The sequence below is a fragment of the Tachyglossus aculeatus genome, chromosome 4 (assembly GCF_015852505.1).
Source record: "Tachyglossus aculeatus isolate mTacAcu1 chromosome 4, mTacAcu1.pri, whole genome shotgun sequence".
Lineage (NCBI taxonomy): Eukaryota > Metazoa > Chordata > Mammalia > Monotremata > Tachyglossidae > Tachyglossus > Tachyglossus aculeatus.
The window spans coordinates 124,124,958-124,146,946 of NC_052069.1; the positions used below are offsets into that span (position 1 = coordinate 124,124,958).

The window sequence follows — 21,989 nt, forward strand, 5'->3', positions numbered from 1 at the left end:
ATTGACTCTGTCATGGAGCCTGTTGTAGTAGCAGTAATTGTGTTTGTTGGGAGGGTGGAGTTAGAGAGCAACGGAGAGTTCTCTTGGGAAACAGCTGGAAGGAGAAGAGAGGAAAAGAGAGAGAAGGGTGATACGAAGGAGAGGCTGTGGCAAGTTCTTTCCCAGTGCTTAGTACAGTGTGCTGCACCCAGGAAGCACTTAATACTATTGCTACTACGATTGCTATTATGGTATTTAAGTGCTTACTCTATCAAGATAATCAGGTTGGGCATAGTCCATGTTCCAGGTGGGATTCACAATATAACTAGGAGGGAAAACAAATATTGAATCCCTAATTTATAGAGGAAGAAACTGAGGCACAGAGAAATTAAGTGACTTTCCCAAGGTCACGCAGCAGGCATGTGGCAGAGCGAGGATAAGAACCCAGGTCCTCTGACTCCCAGGTCCAAGTTCTTTCCCCTTGGACATTCTGCTTCCATATTATTATTATTATTACTAATAATAATTAGTACTATTACTACTAATTCTTAGGCAAAGTAATTGAAACTGTGCTCAAATTATTTACAGATGATATTTACCTGGATTCTTCAAATTTCCAGATGATACTCTTTGGAAGCCAAATTGACTTTGAAGACTAGAAAAAGGGTTCTTCCAAAAAAGGATGAAATTCAACAGGAACAAGCACAAAATAATATTTTCAGGGGACCACCCCCCCCCCCCCCCAAACCAAAAAAACCCAAACAATAAGATGGAGAAATACTAGCTTGGCACAAGTTCAACAGAAAATGATCTGGGAGTCATAGTTGACTATAGCTGAGGATGAGTCAGCATCAAAGTGTCATTATTTAAAAAGGAACATGGTACTGGGATTTACTTACAGACGCAAAATAGTAAAGACCAGTACTTATTCATTATACTACACTCTGTACTGATCCTGATCTTTATTGGGTCTGGGACTATCTATGGGATGAGGTGAGATGGATTCAGAGAAGAGTGACAAAATAACCAAAGGGGAGGAAAATAAGTCCCATGAGGAAAGGGTAAAGGAACTGGGGTTGTTGAGCCAAAAGATAAATAATGGAGAGAGTACTGATGAATTCTCCTCTACTTCCACAGACAGCCCAACAATATAAAACAAACTTAAATTAAGGCAGTAGAAATTTCAGTTAGACCCAAGGAAAAATAACTTAACTTTCAGGGTGATATCACATTGCAAAAGGCTGCTAAGGTAGGTAGGAAGTCTTAACCCTGGACAATTAAATCAAACCAAGGAACAGCTAGTTTTCTAAAATGGTTCAGTTATGCATCTTGCCTGAAGGCAGAATGCTGGACCATTTGGTTTCTTGAGGCTTCTTCCAATGCTATTATTTAATGAGTCAGTGAAACTATATATAAATATACATAGATAGATAGATGAACATGAAACCAGTAGCTTGATCATTTATATCAAGGGAATAGGTATATATAAATGATCAAGCTACTAGTTTATGTTATTCATTACAAATGCATATATTCTCTCTTCCTAGCTGTAAATAATTTTGAGTCTCTCTCCCCCCATTAGATTATAAACTCCTTGACAATCAATAAAATGAATTTGTTGAGTATTTGCAAAATCCAAACAGGGATTATGTCTTTTACTCCTATTGTATGGTCCCAAGTACTTAGTTCAGTGCTCTGCCAACATTACAGGTTCAGTACATACTACTGCTAGACTGATATTCCATACTTGATGTTTGATGTTAGGATAAAAATACTGGCTTAGTACAGCGCTCTGCAAGCAATTAATGATCAATAAATACCATTGATTGGTATACATATAAGCAATGAAAGAACATATATTATGGCTCTATGGCTTCTTTAGCCAGTTGCAACATAACAAAGCTCTTTTAAAGGTGGCAGCAAGTAAGTCTTGGAGTCTATTGGTAACTTCTGACAAACCCTAAGTAGTTCGAGGTAAATGACATTACTGCAATTCTTATGTCACCACAAAGAACCACTACAACCACTTTGGGTTTATAAACTCTTTTCTCTAATTCAAAATTACTGACAAATACAATCTCCCATCAGTTCATTTACTGGAGGCAGGTACAAAGTCCAATACAGTTTTGTGAACCAACAATTTGTCAAGCAAACTACTAAATTACAGGGAGTAAGGAGTCAATAGGACAGACAAATTAATCAGTGGTATTTACTGAGCACTCACTTGGGAGAGTACAATACAAAAGAATTGGTAGATGTTTTTCTTTTCTACAACTAGCTTACAGTCTAGAGGAAAAGAAGATATTGTGGAATTTGTGTGTGTACCCACCAACACCCCAGGTCTAGGGGCATGCCTTGGCCTGGAAATTAACTGGCCTTGAAAGTTAATGGTTTTTGTTACCATTTCAGTATAAGGCGCTGATTGTCCCCCATTAATTGACAAGCTAGTGTCATGGCAGAGACAAAGCCATAAAGAAGCCTGCCCACCAGAACAAGAGGAGAGTCAGAGACAACTGTGGGAGTTCAGGGTAATGACACAGCAGACCAAACCAGATCCATGTTCTTTGCTCCCTTCTCACAAAAGGGAGAACTTACCACAGCACGTGTTCTGGCAATATTTGCGTGATTTTATCCTGAAGCAACAAATCCTGAAGCTTCATAATAAAAGCACCCAAATATTGCCAGGATTGCTCTGTAATCATAAAAATGGTGCTGACTATACTATGTCCTTTATTGTTTGTGATTTACTGCTAAAAGCAGGATATTTCAATAAAATGGATTCAAACCAATCAGCTCCCTGGATAATTTGCACCCACTTTGTCAATCTATCCAAAAACGACTTGGGCAGATAAGCATTAAAGCATGTCACTTTGAGCAGCAAAGTATACTGTACTTTATCTTCAAGACTATGAAGATAAATTTACAAACTACCACCAGAAAGTAGAAAATCAGTAAGAGAATTATGATTCATATTTCTGTATGGTAATAATAATAATAATAATGGTACTTGTTAAGCACCTACTATGTGCCAAGCACTGTTCTAAGCACTGGGATAGATATGAGGTAGATGGGTTGGACCTAGTTCCTGTCCCACATGGGGCTAACACTCAATCCCCATTTTACAGATGAGGTAACTGAGGCCCAGATAAGTTAAATGACTTGCCCAAGGTCACAAAGCAGACAGGTGGCAGAACCGAGGTTAGAGCCCAGGTCTTTCTGACTCCCAGGCCCAGGCTCTATCCACTAAGCCACACTGCTTTTCTGCTTCTTGTACTCTCCCAAGTACTTAGTACAGTGCTCCCCACACTATAAGCATTCAAAAAATAACACTGATGGATTCAAAGCTCTTTCTTGACTTTTTCAATTGAAAGTGCATATGGGGCGGTGAGTTTAGAGAGAACCCAAGCATTACGTATTTTCTTGGGAAGGCAGTCATACCTATTCTGAATGGCTAGTGTGTGTAGCTTACAAATGTGACAATTATTAACATTTAAACACAATGTGCAAAGCATTGAATTGGACTGTAAGTTCCTTGTGGGCAGGGATCATCCCAACTCTAGTGCACTGTGCTTTCCCAAGCATTCAGTACAGCGTTCTGCACACAGTAAATGTTCAACAAACACCATTGATTGATTAAGGCCTGGATGAATGAAATTCCAGAAGACAAAAGTGACATCATGAGAGAAGGAATCTGATAAGCTGCTCTAAACTGAATATCCTCAATTTTTAAGTACTTGAGCCAAAGGCTTCTAAAATATTATAAAAAAACACTTCAAATGCAGAAGGTTAAGAATATAGCTGCCATCTGTTACTATCCTCTGGTTGAGTTACTTTCAAAAGCCTATTTTGCAGGGCATTCTGGAAGTGGAGCTAAGAATTTCTGAGGCACAGACATATAGCACATAAATAAAGCATCAGAGCCTGTAAAATGTAGCAACAGTACACAAGACTACCGATCTCAAAAAACCAGGTTCCCGTTAAAATGGTAGATTTAGCTAATTATGAATCTAGGGATTAAGATCAATTGGTTTGATGATTTTTTGTAATCATCTAATTTAACAGCACTGATCCTTCAAAGAGCTTTTGAATGAGACTGCGTTAAATTTTATCTTTTTGTGAAGACAGGTCCCCTTGAATTACAAGTTTTTCCTGGAAAAATCTGTGTTTGGGATTTTTGCCTAAAAATAATTCTTCTAGATGTTTAAGGCCTATCTTTTTGGCTGTATTCATTTCTAAAGTTAAACCCATTTTCACACAACAGCCTGCCTGGTGTGTGCTCTGAAATGGTAGGCTTTTAAAAAATAGTTCCTTCTTTCCAGCCAAATTTTTTAGATAACCCAAAAAAGTTGATAGATTTTGTTTCAAAAGTATCCCTCTAGCTGTACCACTAAAGCAGCTGCACCTTAAAGCTGAGGATTTCTCATTCATTCATTCAATCGTACTTATTTAGCACTGCTGTGTGCATAGCACTGTACTAAGCACTTGGAAAGCACAATTCGGCAACATATAGAGACAGTCCCTACCCAACAATGGGCTCACAGTCTAGAAGGGGGGAGACAGACAGCAGAACAAAACAAGCAGACAGGTGTCAATACCATCAAAATAAATAGAATTATAGATATATACACATCATTAATAAAATAAATAGGGTAACAAATATGTACAAATATACACAAGTCCTGTGAGGAGGGGAAGAGAGTGGGGCAGAAGGAGGGAGTGGGGGTGATGGGGAGGAGAGGGGGAGCAGAGGATAAGGGGGGGGCTCAGTCTGGGATGAATTTCACTGAATTACCATGTCTTTGCAAGTATCAACAGTAACTTCTGAGCATCTATTATTGAGCAGAGCATTAGAAACTTGACAGTTTGGTTCAGAAAGTGTGAAGAAATATCCACTTTACTCCCCCTTCAGTAGAATTTTTACTGTTCACTGTAAATTCATAATGTAGCCAAGGGATTGGATGTCTATTTTGGAAGCACAAATGTTATTCCAAAATATCGGAAAAAGCACTTGTTACTTGCTTACTTGGAATGGCTGTTTTGGAGTTTAATTCATGGCCTGATAGGGTTGTCTCTTACTTTGGGAGAAACTGGAATACTTCCTCTAACAGGAAAATCCAGAGGACACCCAGGAGGAAGAGGGCAGAGGTAACAGATGGAGACAGACATTCTGGTTTCTATTCTCGGCTCTAATGATGACAGGAAAAACAAACTCTTTTACTTAAGTTTCTATTTCTACTACCTAGGGATAACACTACTCGTACCTTCCTAACATATCGTCTGTCGGATATGAAGGGGGAAGGAGTTCCAAGCCAAAGGCAGGACGTGGGCAAGGGGTCAGTGGCGAAATAGACAAGATGGAGATACAGGGAATTGGTTGGCATTAGAGGAGCGAAGTGTGTGGGCTGGGTTGTAATAAGAAATCAGGGAGGTAAGAGAGGAGGGTGAGGGTGCAGGGTGCTTTACAGCTAAAGGTTAGGAGTTTCTGTTTGATATGAAGGTGGGTGGGCAACCACTGGAGGTTCTTGAGGAGTGGAGAGACATGGACTGAATGTGTTATTTATTTTTTAGAAAAATGATCCAGGCAGCAGGGTGAAGTATGGACTGGCGTGCAGATTGACAGGAGGCAGGGAAGTCAGTGAGGAGCATATGTAGTAGTCAAGGCAGGATAAGCTAAGTGCTTGGATCAACAGGGTAGCAGTTTGGATAAAGAGAAAAAGGGGATCTTAGCAAAGTTGTGAAGGTAGAACTGACAGGACTTAGTGACAGACTGAATACGGGGGTTGAATGAAAGAGGATAATGCCAAGGCATCTCTACCTGGATGTCCTGCCAACACCTCAAACTTAGTATGTCCAAAACAGAACTCATCTTCCCACTCAAACCCTGTCCTTCCCATGACTGTAGTCAACAACACTATGCTCCCTATCTCATAAATCCATAACCTTGACATTATCTTCAACTTATCTCTCTCAATCAATCCATATGTTCAATCTGTCACCACATCCTGTTGGTACAATCTACACAACATTGTTAGAATCCATCCTTTCCTCTCTAGCCAAACTGCTACTAACCTGCTTGTCCTATCTCACCTTGACTACTACATCAGACTCCTCACTAAACGCCCTGACTATTGTCTCTCCCCACACCAGTCCTTACTTCACTCTGCTGCCTGGATCATTTTTCTAAAAAGCGTTGAGTCCACGTCTCCCTGCTCCTCAAGAACCTCCAGTGCTTTCCCATTCACCTCCACATCAAACAGAAACTCCTTGTCATCGATCAGCTTGCCCACTCCTATCGTACCTCACTGATCTACTGAAACCCATCTTACTCACTGCACCTCAATCTCATCTATCTCACCGCTTGACCCCTTATCCACATCCTGCCTCTGACCTGCAACTTCCTCCTGTCCCCCTCGTCCCCCTCTCCATCCCCCCGTCTTACCTCCTTCCCTTCCCCACAGCACCTGTATATATGTATATATATTTGTACATATTTATTACTCTATTTATTTTACTTGTACATATCTATTCTATTTATTTTATTTTGTTAATATGATTGATTTTGTTCTCTGTCTCCCCCTTCTAGACTGTGAGCCCACTGTTGGGTAGGGACTGTCTCTATATGTTGCCAACTTGTACTTCCCAAGCACTTAGTACAGTGCTCTGCACATAGTAAGTGCTCAATAAATACGATTGATTGATTGATTGATTTATTGATGATATACCACTACTCTCCCCACCCTCAAAGCTTTATTAAAATCACACCTCCTCCAGGAGGCCTTCCCAATTAAGCCCTCTTTTCCCCTACTCCCACTCCCTTCTGAAGTGCCTATACATTTGGATCTGTACCCTTTCAGCACTTGATATTCACCCCATCCTCAGTCCCCAGAACTTACGTACATATTCGTTGTTTATTTCAATGACTGTGTCCTCCTCTATACTGTAAGCTCCTTGTGGGCAGGAAAGGTGACTACCAACTCTTCTGTGTTAGACTCTCCCAAGTCCTTAGTACAGTGCTCTGCACAGAGTAGGAACTCAATAAATAGCACTGATTGATTATATAAATTTTCAAGAGGGGGAGCAAAACCTACCCAAAGGTCTTTTGGGGAAAAGAAGAAGAGTTGCCAAAAACCAAAGTAGGATGCTCGAAGTCAACCATGGAGGACAAAGGGATCCCAATGATTAAGAAGCAGTACCCTTCAGATTGCGGACAGTGAGGCTGGAAGTCTGGGGGTGTTGATTCCAGGTGATATCATGTCTCTACAGTGAGCATTTTCCAACAAGGACACATTCAAAGGGTCCTGAAGTATAAAATATTGAATAACTTCTAGGGAAAGACAGGAGATGACTTACTAAGAAGAAATACGGAAGCTGCTATATGAAGGAGGTATACTCTAAAAGCATAGGTACAGTTTCTCCAGTAGGCTGCAGTTCTGCAATTTGTCTTTTAAAAGACTGGCATGGAAGCAATCAAAATGACTTGACAATGGAAGAATATAAGGATGGAACTTGGCCTTTCGAACTACTTTACATAATTTTGTATGCTTTGACAAAAAAGAATTCTAATACAAAATACCTATGAGAAGAATGGGGGTACAGCTGTTTCAGGCCATCCTGTTTGGAACGCCAGCCTGTGCTACCAGCTAGAGAACTGCCATCTCCATCACTGCTTCAAGGTCACGCATCACTACTTCCCTGATCTTTGATGATTCCTAGGATTGGGGGGCAGTGAGGGTGGGGTGGGAAGATACCCAAGGCAGAGGCGCATGTGATGGCAACAAATGGTGATGGCACACCATTGTGCCAATTTACAGCCCAATGGACAAAGCGCAGTACTGGGGGCCAGGAGACCTGGATTCTAGGCTTGGTTCCGCTGTGCCCCTGGCCCCCAGGGTGACCTTGAGCAAGGGTCCTAAACTCCCTGGCCCTCAGTTTCCTCATCTGTCAAAAGGGGATGATAACCCCTGCCTCTCCCACCCTCCTGGGCATGTTGTGAGGTTGAAATGAGATCTTTGATGTAAAATAGCTTTGCGGGATTTGGAGGGCTGCAGTGACTCTATGTGTTGCGTGTTGGCAGATCCAAACTGTAGATTGTAGTTTTACTTTTATAAATGACATTGTAAACCCAGAGGGGCTGGGACTGTGTACTGTCTAGCATGACACAAATTAAACTCTACAGCGTGACCTAATGGAAAGAGCACAGAACTGGGAATCAGATGATCTGGATTCTAATCCCGGCTTAGCCACTTGTCTGCTGTGTGAGTGAACTTAGTCAAGTCCCTTAACTGCTTTGTGCCTCAGTTTTTTCATTGCTGAAGCAGCATAGCTCAGTGGAAAGAGCAAGGGCTTTGGAGTCAGAGGTCATGGGTTCAAATCCCAGCTCCGCCAATTGTCAGCTGTGTGACTTTGGGCAAGTCACTTCACTTCTCTGGGCCTCAGTTCCCTCATCTGTAAAATGAGGATTAATGTGAGCCCCCCGTGGGACAACCTGATCACCTTGTAACTTCCCCAGCGCTTAGAACAGTGCTTGGCACATAGTAAGTGCTTAATAAATGCCATCATTATTATTATTATTATTAAATGAAGAAACCTGGCAAATCCCTGACTGGAGACAGTAAGATAAACAAGCTGAAATCCCTGCATTCCTTCCTGCTCCAATATCCTTTGAATCTGGGAGCTAAGACTAAGATCCAACATAAAAATTACACACCTATGTCTTCCTGGTTATATAAGGAAAGACTGCCTAGGTCTGGGCCACCCAGGTGAAGTGGATGACATGAAATTCTCCCATTGTTTTATTCCTCTTCGGCAGCTAAAATGCTTCATTCAAGCCTTAAGGAGGGTTTGGGGTGGGCAGAATTATCTATCTGTTGGGTTGTCCACATGGAGCAAATCAAGTAGACAACTCTTCACTCAATTAGCTCTCCCTTCCCTCCCACTACAACCCAACCCACACACTTTGCTCCTCCAATGTCAACCTGCTTACTGTACCTAAATTTCATCTATCTCACTGATGACCCTTCACTCACATCCTTTCTCTGTCCTGGAACTCCCTCCCTCTTCATATCTGACAGACCAACACACTCTCCATCTTCAAAGCACGACTGAAACCACCCCATCTCCAAGAGGCCTTCCTTAATAAACCCCTCATTTCCTAAGCATTTGCTCTCCCTTCTGTGTTCCCTATGCATTTGGATCTGAACCCCTTAAGCTCTAGCCCCACATCACCCTTAAGCACGTGTATACTCACCCCACCGTAACCCCACAGCACTTGGGTACATATCCTTATACTCTGCCACTTTCCCTATCTGGATTTTTTTTTAATGTCTGTCTCCCCCACTATATTGTAAGCTTCTTGAGGACCAAATCGGTCTTCCAACTTTATTGTATTGTATCCCAAGCACTTAATAGAGTGCTATGTAAATAGTAAGTACTCAGTAAACACCACTGCCTGATTGATTCAATCCTCTGCTTCACTTGGGATTGTCTAGACCCAGATAATGTGGCCATAAAATGCTAAGTGGGCATGACTGACAACTGAAGAATAAAAGGAAGTGCACAATGGGGCTTTGAAGTCTTTACTATTCCTAGACAAATTTCAGGAAACTGAGCTACTTCAAGTCAGTCATCTATCAATCAATGGCATTTGTTGAGCTCTTACTGCATTTAGAGCACTGTACTAAGCAAATAGCAGAGTACAATAGAGCGGAGTTGGTAGTCACATTCCTTCCCTGCCCACAAAAAGCTTAAAGTCTAGAATGGAAAAAATAGCCCTTAAAAGTTTACAAAATTTCATCGGATCTTAGAAATCAACAAGTCTGAGAAATAATAATAATAGTAATAATGGTATTTGTTAAGGGCTTACTATATGCCAAGCTACATGATCACCAGGTGGGACATGGTCCCTGTCCCACATGGGACTCACAGTCCAGAAAGATGGGAATATAATTTAATCCCTATTTTACAGATGGGGAAACTGAGGCACAGAGCAGTAAAGTGATTTGCCCAAGGTCACCCAGCAGACAAGTGGCAGAGCCGGGGTAGAACTCAGAACTCCTGACTCCCAGGCCCATGCTCTTTCCACCAGGCCAAGCTCTTCTCTAGGCAGCATGAGAAAGCTAGGTAGTTAATAGAAGGGGCTTCGCCTTCAATGAATATACACCTCACTCAGAAGAGTTCAAACTTCTTCATTTAGGCTCACAACACCCCTTGGAAAGGAAAGAGCAAAGATTTCCACACCCATTATACGGACGATGAGATGTACCTTGGGTCATACTGAGCTTTTACTAAGAACTGCGGAATGAATCTGGGGTTTTCAGCTCCCCAGTCTGTTTACAAATTGCCAGTTGTCTCCTAAGAACTGCGGAATGAATCTGGGGTTTTCAGTCCCCTAGTCTGTTTACAAATTGCCGGTTACCTCCAGGTTCCCCTCTCATCTCTCAGGCCTATCTTCTCAGTTTCTTTTGCAGGCCCTCCTGCTGCTTTCCAACCACTAACCCTCAAGGCTCTGCTCTGAATCCCCTTCTCTTAAATTACACTCATTGCCTCAGAGAGCTCATCGGCTCCCATGGCTTCAACTACCACCTGCCTAAGGACATTGTTCAAATCTTCCTCGTCAGTCCAGATCTCGCTCCCTCTCTGCCATCTCACACTTCCTCCTGCTTCCAGGACATCTCTACATAGAGAAGCAACGTGGCTCAGTGGAAAGAGCACGGGCTTTGGAGTCAGATGTCATGGGTTCAAATCCCAGCTCCCCCAATTGTCAGCTGTATGACTTTGGGCAAGTCACTTAACTTCTCTGTGCCTCAGTTACCTCATCTGTAAAATGGGGATGAAGACTATGAGCCCCCCGTGGGACAACCTGATTGCCTTGTAGCCATCCCGGCGCTTAGAACAGTGCTTTGCACATAGTAAGCATTTAATGAATGCCATCATTATTATTATTATTATTAAGAATGTCCCACTGGCACCTCAAACTCATCATGTCCAAAACTGAATTCGTTTTCCCTCCCTAATGCTCCTTTACCCATCACATTTTCCCATCATCGTTGACACCACTACCCTTCTCACCATATCTGAAACCACAACTTTGACTTTTGTGCAATGTCTTATTCAACCTCCTCTTTATAGCTGTTGTCAACTCCCTTTAGGTTTTCCTTCACAACATCTCCAGGATCCACCCCTACCTCTCAATCCAAATGGCCACCATACCAGCCCAGGCACCAGCCCTCACTGGTCTCCCTGCCCTCCCCAATCCATACTTCACTCTGCTGCCTAGATTAATTTCGTAAAATGTCATTCTTCACATATCTCTGTACTCCTCAAAAATGTCAACGGATTACCTATTTTTCTCTGGATCAAAGAGATCCTCCTAACCACAGGTTTCGAGGCAGTAGAATGAGCACTAGGCTTGCTTCTAGGCCCACCTCTGCTACTGGCCTGCAGGGTGCCCTTGGGCAAATCACTTAACTTCATCTGTTAAATGGGGATCAATCAATCAATCAATCGTATTTATTGAGCGCTTTCTGTGTGCATGCAGAGCACTGTACTAAGCGCTTGGAAAGTACAAGTTGGCAACATATAGAGACAGTCCCTACCCAACAGTGGGCTCACAGTCTAGAAGGGGGAGACAGAGAACAAAACCAAACATATTAACAAAATAAAATAAACAGAATAGATATGTACAAGTAAAATAAATAGAGTAATAAATATGTACAAACATATATACATATATACAGGTGCTGTGGGGAAGGGAAGGAGTTAAGACAGGGGGGATGGAGGGGGGCGAGGGGGAGAGGAAGGAGGGGGCTCAGTCTGGGAAGGCCTCCTGGAGGAGGTGAGCTCTCAGTAGGGCCTTGGAGGGAGGAAGAGAGCTAGCTTGGCGGATGGGCAGAGGGAGGGCATTCCAGGCCAGGGGGATGATGTGGGCCAGGGGTCGATGGCGGGACAGGCGAGAACGAGGCACGGTGAGAAGATTAGCGGCAGAGGAGCGGAGGGTGCGGGCCGGGCTGTAGAGGGATTGAAAGGAGGTGAGGTAGGAGGGGGCAAGGTGATGGAGAGCCTTGAAGCCGATGGTGAGGAGTTTCTGCCTGATGCACAGATTGATTGGTAGCCACTGGAGATTCTTGAGGAGGGGAGTAACATGCCCAGAGCATTTCTGGACAAAGACAATCCGGGCAGCGGCATGAAGTATGGATTGAGGTGGGGAGAGACAGGAGGATGGGAGATCAGAGAGGAGGCTGATGCAGTAGTCCAGACGGGATAGGATGAGCGCTTGAACAAGCAGGGTAGCAGTTTGGATGGAGAGGAAAGGGTGGATCTTGGCAATGTTGCGGAGCTGAGACCGGCAGGTTTGGGTGACAGCTTGGATGTGAGGGGTGAATGAGAGAGCGGAGTCGAGGATGACACCAAGGTTGCGTGCCTGTAAGACGGGAAGGATGGTAGTGCCGTCAACAGTGATGGGAAAGTCAGGGAGAGGGCAGGGTTTGGGAGGGAAGACAAGGAGTTCAGTCTTGAACTCTTCAGCTTTAGGTGGCGGGCAGACATCCAGATGGAGATGTCCTGAAGGCAGGAGGAGATGCGAGCCTGGAGGGAGGGGGAGAGAGCAGGGGCAGAGATGTAGATTTGGGTGTCATCAGCGTAGAGATGATAGTTGAAGCCGTGGGAGCAAATGAGGTCACCAAGGGAGTGAGTGTAGATCGAGAACAGAAGGGGACCGAGAACTGAACCTTGGGGAACCCCCACAGTAAGGGGGTGGGAGGGGGAGGAGGAACCTGCAAAAGAGACTGAGAATGAACGGCCGGAGCGATAAGAGGAGAACCAGGAGAGAACAGAGTCTGTGAAGCCAAGGTTGGATAGCGTGTTGAGGAGAAGGGGGTGGTCCACAGTGTCGAAGGCAGCTGAGAGGTCGAGGAGGATTAGGATAGAGTATGAGCCGTTGGATTTGGCAAGCAGGAGGTCATTGGTGACCTTTGAGAGGGCAGTTTCCGTGGAATGTAGGGGACGGAAGCCAGACTGGAGGGGGTCGAGGAGAGAGTTCGTGTTGAGGAATTCGAGGCAGCGCGTGTAGACAACTCGTTCAAGGATTTTGGAAAGGAATGGTGGGAGGGAGATGGGGCGATAACTAGAAGGTGAGTTGGGGTCAAGAGAGGGTTTTTTTAGGATGGGAGAGACATGGGCATGTTTGAAGGCAGAGGGGAAGGAACCAGTGGAGAGTGAGCAGTTGAAGATGGAAGTTAAAGAGGGAAGAAGGGACGGAGCAAGAGATTTCATGAGATGAGAGGGAATGGGGTCAGAAGCACAGGTGGCCAGAGTAGCACTTGAGAGGAGGGAGGAGAGCTCCTCTGAGGATACTGCTGGGAAGGATGGGAGAGTAGCAGAGAGTGTTGAGAGCTGGGGGGTTGGAGAAGGGGGGGAGTGACTTTGTCGAGGTTGGACCTGATGGATTTAATTTTGTTAATGAAGTACAAGGCCAGATCGTTGGGGGTGAGGGAAGGAGGAGGGGGAGGAACCAGGGACCTGAGAAGGGATTTGAATGTACGGAAGAGCTGATGGGGATGAGGGGCATGGGTGTCAATAAGGGGGATAAAATATCTGCTCTCCCTACCTCTTAGACTGTGAACCCTATGTGGGACAAGGACTGTATCTGCCCCCACTCCCCACCAATCTGATTATTTTACATCTACCCCAGTGCTTTGTCAGAAAAGAAGCGCTTAATACCGTAATTAAGGCACTAAGTCAGCTCCCTCCCTCTTTCTTATCCACTCTTCTCCCACTACATCTCAGCTTCCACGTTTCATTCTTTTCAATCCCCCCCTACTCAGAGGGCCTCATTCTCTTCCAGCATGGATCTCTTGCTCATGTCCTCATTCCTCCTGGGAACTCCCTCCCCCAATAAGTCCATCAGGCCACTGCTCTACCAATCTTCAAAGCACTCCTAAAACCACATCTCCACGATGCTTTCTCAGATTACTTTCTAATCTTCCCTGTTGATATCCCCCAATGCCACAGAAGTATGAGAACCTTCTGTGGCACATATTTACATACCCCATTACCACTCCTTTTAGGTTTTCCTTCACAACACCTCATGGAGTTGAAAGTGAAAACAATTCTAATCGAAATACAAGTGGCCTCTGCTTCCACTCTTCCCACCAACCAACCCCTAGGTGAGGCTTTTGGGGGCCACGATTCACTGTTGGTGGGACAGCGGGGACTAGGGGCGGAGTCAGCCAGTCCAGCCCTTCATGTGGGGGGCACACACCTCCACCCCCATCAACTCTCCACCATTTCCAGTCTCCCTGTCACCCATACAGTGTAGACCACCGCTAAACACCCAACCCACTAAAGTTTCTTATGAGACATAATTCAGACCATTTTCAGGCTTATTTCTAGCACTGCCTATTACTAACTCACTCATATACCTAACCCATGTTCCTTTCTCCCGCCTGTAAATTATTTTAGTAGCTTTCTCCCCAATAAACTGTAAATCCCTTGAGGGCAGACATGTTCTCTACTGTTCTATGGAACTCTTTCATGTGGTTACTATTGTGCTCTACACAGAGTAGGTGCTCAATAAATACTGATTGGTTCATTACTTTTGCCAGCTTTCCCCTTTTGTAATATGTTATCAGTGGCATGAACACAAAACAGGGATCCAAGGGGTATTAGTCACTTAAGTGCAGCATGGCCAAGTGAAAAAAGCATGGGCTTGCGGATCGGAGGACCTGGGTTCTAATCCCGGCTTTGCCAGTTGTCTGCTGTGTGACCTAGGGTAAGTCACCTAACTTCTCTGTGCCTCAGTTCCCTCACCTGCAAAATGAGGATTTAATACCTGTTCTCCCTCCTACTTAGACTGAGCGCCCCAAGTGAGACCTGACTGCCTGGTATCTACCCCAGCACTTACTACAGAAAGTGATTAACAAATACCACAATCATTATCATTACCACTGGTTATGTCTAGAAATCAAAGGAATGCATAACTTAACATTTATGCCTTTCCACAAATTGCTTTTTTATTTTCTCAGAGAGGTTCAGTATCCGCGCATTAAAATGGTTTTGAATATCACAAGGAAATCTCTAAGACACTATCTCATGGAATACCCATTTACTCTATGTGCTTTACTGTTATTTCCTATCTGAACCTAACTCTTTAAAGGAGCGGAAAAGGCACGTACAAAAATCTCAGAAAAATAATTTATTTTTGGCCAATCTACCTCTGGACTTATATAACATTTCCTTTGAAGATGATTTAAGTGGATTTTTTAAATAAGGCGATGTGTGAAAACTGCAGGGAGGCATAGTGTGCTACAGAAAATAAAACAGAATTCTTAAAAGGAAGGGAATTGTTTACGTTTACTCCAAACCTAAGCCGTCCTAACATTTGGTATTCGAAATGATGAGCCGACTGTAGAGGGAGAGAGTCCGCACAGGGATAAATCACCCTGTAGATTTCCACCATTTTTAAATCCCATTTCCTTTCTTTTCCTCTTCCCCAAACGTCGGCTTCTAGATGTAACGGTCTCTGTATTCTAAGCGTCGGCTCCCTCGTAGAAGGCACAACCCTACACCACCTATTTGCCCTTTGGGCGTTATAAAGCTACTGGATTTATATATAGATAGGTATTTTAAGCGTCCGCGGCCGTGGTAGGTATTTTGCTGTGGTCTTTTTTTCCCAGAATCACCAGCCCCCGGAAAAGAAAGAAAGAAAGGATGGCTTAGGCAGCCCGTCTCTCGACCGAATGACAGACAGTATTGGCTAAACTGGAAGTCGGTGAAGGGGTCCGCCCTGCCCACCACGTAGCGGGTCCGAGACTGCAGACTGCAGCAATCCTGGCGGGCGGCGCGGTTGGGCTGGGCTCGACGGTCTCCCCTTTCTATGCATCTTTCTCCGCGGCGATCGCCACGGTTGGGATCCTAAGCTCCTCGCCCGCAGCACCCACCCCCGCACCCCGGGACGCGCGCGCGCTGGCGCCGGCCCCTGCGGTCCGGGCTGCCGAGCGCGGGCGGGCCCCCGCAGCCGGGTCCGGGGACCCCGCCGCCGCCCTGAGCCGCGCCGCGGGAGAGGCCGGGGGCGCGGGCGGACAAATCCGAGCCCCCGGGGCCCTATAGCCTCCGCCTGCGGCCGCCGCAGCTCCGGCGGGGGCGGTGCAGGCGCCGGGGCCGTTAGCCGGCCATCCGCAGAGCCCCCTCCCCGCTGCCCCCGCGGGCGGGGAGCGACCCCCGGATCCCCGCGCCCGGCGCTCACTTTCTCCGACCACCGCTTTGAGTCCGATGGGGGCCATGGCGACGCTGCGGGCGCTGCCGGGGGTCCTCCTCCTCCTCCTCCTTCTCCTCCGCCGACTCCCGCTCCCGCCCGGGCTCCCGGGGCTGGGCCGGCTCGGGCTGGCGCTCAGCTGACAAGCCCGAGCGGCCCCGAGAGTGGGCGGGGCCGGGAGACGCGGCCCTCGGTGGCGTCACGGTGGTCGTCACGCGCGTCTCCGACAATCGCCGCGCTCGGGATGCGGCTCGGGGCGGGCGGGGGGCGCAGGGGGGGCGGCCCGGTTTGAGTGGAGGCCCCCGTCGTTCTTGCAAGCCAACTGCTTGCAAGCGAGCCTCCCCTGCCAAGAGCGAATGCACTCATTCAGTCGTATTTATTGTGCGCTTACGGCGCCCAAAGCACCGCTCGGGAGAGTAGGCTGCAACAGTAAACATGCCCGCTTCTCCCCGCGCGCCCCGGCCGTCCTCCTCGTTTCGCGTCCCGCCCACCGTCGTTCCTCCGCCCCCGGACCCGCAGAGCCGATCGGCGATGGGGCGGACCGAGCCCCGCTGCGGTAAACCTGGCTGGGCGTCCGTCAACGGGTGGCCGGGGACGTTTGACCCAAGAGGCGATTTCAAGATGATAACGGATGCCACCCTTGACACCCTTGCCCGGGCACGCATTGGAGACAGGGCTCGGGAAGGCGCTACTGTCATTTCTTCCCATCGCTTTTAGACTGTGAGCCCACTGTTGGGTAGGGACTGTCTCTATATGTTGCCAACTTGTACTTCCCAAGCGCTTAGCACAGTGCTCTGCACGCAGTAAGCGCTCAGTAAATACGATTGATTGATTAAAACCAACGGAGATCTCGTGTTTCACCTGATTGTGACGTACCATACGGACGCTGGCAGGCGTAGCCTGCCAGCCACACACTCAACCATAGACAAACACAACAAAGACATACGAGAGGAGGAGATAATAATAATGGTATTTGTTAAGAGCTTACTATGTGCCAAGCACTGTTCTATGCGTCGGGGGTAGATACAAGGTAATCAGGTTGTCCCACGGGAGGTGTCTCGCAGACATTAATTAATCCCCATTTCCAGATGAGGGAACGGAGGCACAGAGAAGTGAAGTGACCTACCCAAAGTCACACAGCTAAGTGGCAGAGCCGGGATTAAAACCCAAGTCCTCTGACTCCCAAGCCCGGGCTCTTGCCACTAAGCCACTTTACAATACATGCCTGTAATTTATTTATAGTAATGCCTGTCTCTCCCGCTAGACTATAAGATCGTTGTGGGCAGGGAATGTGTACATTTGTTATGTTGTGCTCTCGCCAGCGCGTAGCACAGTGCTCTGCACACAATAAGTGCTATTTATTGAGATAAACAGGATTGAATGAATGGGGAGTGCATAGAAATGGCATTATTTGAGCGAAGACGGAGGTGGGAAGTCACACAGCACTTATATACATATCCTTATACTTTGTTGCCTCCCCCACCTGTAATTTATTTTAATGTCTGTGGCCCCCTCTAGACTGTAAACTCCTCATGGACAAAGAATATTGCTACCAACTCTATTGTAATGTACTCTCCCAAGTACTTAGCACAGTGCTTGGTGCACAGTAAGCACTTAATAAATACCATAGATAATAATAATAATGGCATTTATTAAGCGCTTACTATGTGCCAAGCACTGTTCTAAGCGCTGGGGAGGTTACAAGGTGATCAGGTTGTCCCACAGGGGGCTCAGAGACTTAATCCCCATTTTACAGATGAGGGAACTGAGGCCCAGAGAAGTGAAGTGACTTGCCCAATGTCACACTGCTGACAATTGGCAGAGCTGGGATTAGAACCCATGACCTCTGACTTCAAAGCCTGGGCTCTTTCCACTGAACCACGCTGCTTCTCTGTGTTGTCCTGTCTCAGGTGCTCAGTAATAATAATAAGAATGATATGATGGCATTTATTAAGAGCTTACTATGTGCAAAGCACTGTTCTAAGTGCTGGGGAGGTAACAAGGTGATCCCACGGGGGACTCAGAGGCTTCATCCCCATTTTTCATATGAGGGAATGAGGCCCAGGGAAGTGAAGTGACCTGCATCTTGTCTACTAATTCTGTTGTACTCTCCTTAGAACTCAGTATAGTGTTCTGCACATAGCACTCAGTAAATTCTATTGATTAATGAAATGAGTAGGAAGGGAAGGGGCAGGTGGGAGGAAAGAGGTTGCCAAGTTGGGGGGAAGGAACAGGGGATGCCCAGAGTTGGGGAGGGAAGAGAGGGGGTTAAACAAGGAATGAGAAAAGGTCGTCTGGGGTTGGTAGATCTTCTGGGGAAAGGCATTGAGACCAGGAGGGCCATTTTGAATTAACTTTGACAGAGTTTTGAGGTGAGGCATGGCTTTGAGGAGGTATGGCTTCAAAGTGCAGAAACAGGCTCTGGTACAGCCTCAAAATAAAACAAAACAAAAACCAGTTGGCACTGGAACTTGATGAGAAAACAAAGTCCCTTACTTGCCCTAGATCTTTCTTGTGGCTCCAGCACTGGGAAGTGCTGGAGTCCATGGGAATGGGAAAGAAATAAAAAAGAGATGAGAAGGGGGGTGGGGGAGGGAGAGGGGAATAAAAGAAGGAACAAGTTAGAGGAAAGGAAAAGGGTAGGCACCCTAAACTGTCATGCCATCTCCACAGTATGCTGCTGTAACTATCCAAACAGCAGTATTCCTGGGCCCTGGACAAACCAGCTGGGTTCCAGCCGGGGCTGCTGTTAGGCAGGAGAGGGAGAGGACAATGGCCTTCACCTCAGGACCAGTCTGGTGGCCCAGCAGGCCAGAGCAAGAGTTTACAAAGCCACAGCAACAGCTGCTGAGCCAGAGACCTTCCTCCCCAGCTCCTCCCCACCAGATCACTCCCTCAACTGTACTGGGCAAGAGGAGCCCCCATGAAGTGACAACTAACCCACCCTACCTGAAAAACAGTACGGGTCAAGCTAGTGTCTTAACCCCATAATTTCAGTGTGATGGGTGGATTCATGACTTCCCTTGCATCCACGGAACTGGTGCCCTTCAGAGTGAAAGGAACGAGGGGCTTGCCTGCTTTTGGGAGTGTGGAGGCAATCAGATACAGAATGAAGTGGGGAGGGCCCAAGGGGAAAGGAGGGGTCTCAGAGGTAGGACTGGAACAAGTAGCCTTTCAGAGTGGTCTCCAGTACAAGAATCTGACCTTGCTGCCACCAGGCTCGCATCTCCTCTTGCCTTCAGGACATCTCCATCTGGATGTCTGCCCGCAACCTAAAACTGAACATGTCCAAGACTGAACTCCTTGTCTTCCCTCCCAAACCCTGCCCTCTCCCTGACTTTCCCATCACTGTTGACGGCACTACCATCCTTCCCGTCTCACAAGCCCGCAACCTTGGTGTCATCCTCGACTCCGCTCTCTCATTCACCCCTCACATCCAAGCTGTGACCCAAACCTGCCGGTCTCAGCTCCGCAACATTGCCAAGATCCGCCCTTTCCTCTCCATCCAAACCACTACTTGCTCGTTCAAGCTCTCATCCTATCCCATCTGGACAACTGTATCAGCCTCCTCTCCGATCTCCCATCCTCTTGTCTCTCCCCACTTCAATCCATACTTCACGCCGCTGCCCGGATTGTCTTTGTCCAGAAATGCTCTGGGCATGTTACTCCCCTCCTCAAAAACCTGCAGTGGCTACCAATCAACCTGCGCATCAGGCAGAAACTCCTCACCCTGGGCTTCAAGGGTCTCCATCACCTTGCCCCCTCCTACCTCACCTCCCTTCTCTCCTTCTACAGCCCAGCCCGCACCCTCCGCTCCTCTGCCGCTAATCTCCTCACCGTGCCTCGTTTTCGCCTGTCCCGCCATCGACCCCCGGCCCACGTCATCCCCCTAGCCTGGAATGCCCTCCGTCCTCACATCCGCCAAGCTAGCTTTCTTCCTCCCTTCAAGGCCCTACTGACAGCTCACGTCCTCCAGGAGGGCTTCCCAGACTGAAGCCCCTCCTTCCTCTCCCCCTCCTCCCCCTCTCCACCCCCACACCTTACCTCCTTCCCTTCCCCACAGCACCTGTATATGTGTATATATGTTTGTACGTATTTATTACTCTATTTATTTTACTTGTACGTATCTATTCTATTTATTTTCTTAATGTGTTTTGTTTTGGTCTCTGTCGCCCCCTTCTAGACTGTGAGCCCACTGTTGGGTAGGGACCGTCTCTATATGTTGCCAACTTGTACTTCCCAAGCGCTTAGTATAGTGCTCTGAACACAGTAAGCACTTAATAAATATGATTGATTGATTGATTGATTTGCCTGCTGTGTGACCTCGGGCAAGTCACATAACTTCTCTGTGCTTCAGTTTCCTTATTGGTAAACTGGGGATTTGACACCCATTCTCCCTCCCCTAGACTGTGAGCCCCATTTGAGTTAAAGACTGTGTCCAACCTGCTTATATCTGGCCCCATGCATAGCCCAGTACTTGATACATAATAATAATAATAAATTGTGGTATTTATTAAGCACTTACAATGTATCGAACATTGTGCTAAGTGCTGGTCTTAACAAATGCCACCATCATTATGATCATCAGGTTATTTTGACCCCAGACTTGTTTCCCACAGTGATCCACACACAGCTTGTGGCTCCCCACTTGCCCAAAGCCACCCGGCTACCACCCCTCCACTAGATCAATAAATCAAGTAATCAATCACTTACTGAGGGCAGAGCACTGTGCTAAGTGCCTGAGAGAGTACAATGGAACAATATACAGACACATTTCTGCCCACAACAAACTTATGGCAAATTTATCCCTCCTTTAACCCAGTTCTTGGTCTGCGATTGTCTCCCCAAACTATGTCCTTTTTAGCAGGGCCAGATTAACCTTCCCATGGACCTCCAGGCCAATTGATGCTCAATGTCATTATGTCATGCCACACACAGTACAGTGTGATGTCGTTTTGTCATTTGATGTCATTAGACCGTGCTGCTCTAGCACCCATTTCCAGATCCCCGAAGCCTTGAAAACCAAGAAGGCCAGTCCAAGAGCCTAGCTCCTTCTGCATGCTCCCCATCCTCCATTCCCCTGCCCGTCATCCTCAGCAGAAATCTACCTCTGGTCTCTGCACCTTCAGTGTGCCCAAGTGCAAATCCTTGTGGAGGCACATCTCGGTAGCCTATGCTGGAGGCTCTGTCCCAGACACGGCTCCTTCATCAGCTGCCATCCTCCCTTCCTGTCCTCTGGTGGATCCCTCACCATTCCTCCCTCCCCCACAGTCCCTCCGCACTAAACTTAAGGTTCCCTTCACTGCCCCTTCTCCTCTTCGACACTACCCACACCTCTGGTCTTAGATTGTCTCACTCAGCTGCCAGGGGCCCTCAACAAAGGTGGGAGGGAGGAAAAAAAGCAATCCCATGGCTCACTGCAAATACATTCATAAGTAATTACATAGGTGTTTAATGTAAGTATTCACATAGGTAAATAGATAATAATAATAAATTAATGGCATTTATTAAGTGCTTACTATGTGCAAAGCACTGTTCTAAGTGCTGGGGAGGTTACAAGGTGATCAGGTTGTCCCACGGGAGACTCACAGTCTTAATCCACATTTTACAGATGAGGTAACTGAGGCCCAGAGAAGTGAAGTGACTTGCCCCAAGTCACACAGCTGACAACTGGGGGAGCTGGGATTTGAACCCATGACCTCTGACTCCAAAGCCCATGCTCTTTCCACTGAGCCACGCTGCTTCCCTTTTATAATGTTTG

At 46.6% G+C, this 21,989-nt stretch overlaps 1 protein-coding gene across 2 annotated transcripts in view; it reads right to left on the reverse strand.

The window, feature by feature from the left end:
- Nucleotides 1–16,356, reverse strand: part of STXBP1 (syntaxin binding protein 1) — an 86,300-nt gene extending 69,944 nt beyond the window's left edge. Inside the window, exon 1 of one of the 2 annotated variants that reach the window (XM_038746035.1) lies at nt 16,220–16,353. In XM_038746035.1, coding sequence (XP_038601963.1) covers nt 16,220–16,256 — 37 coding nt within the window. In that variant the 5' untranslated portion in view covers nt 16,257–16,353. Of the gene's footprint in view, nt 1–16,219 lie in introns of both variants that reach the window. The other variant, XM_038746034.1, reaches the window with a different exon arrangement.
- Between the last annotated feature and the right edge of the window lie 5,633 nt (nt 16,357–21,989).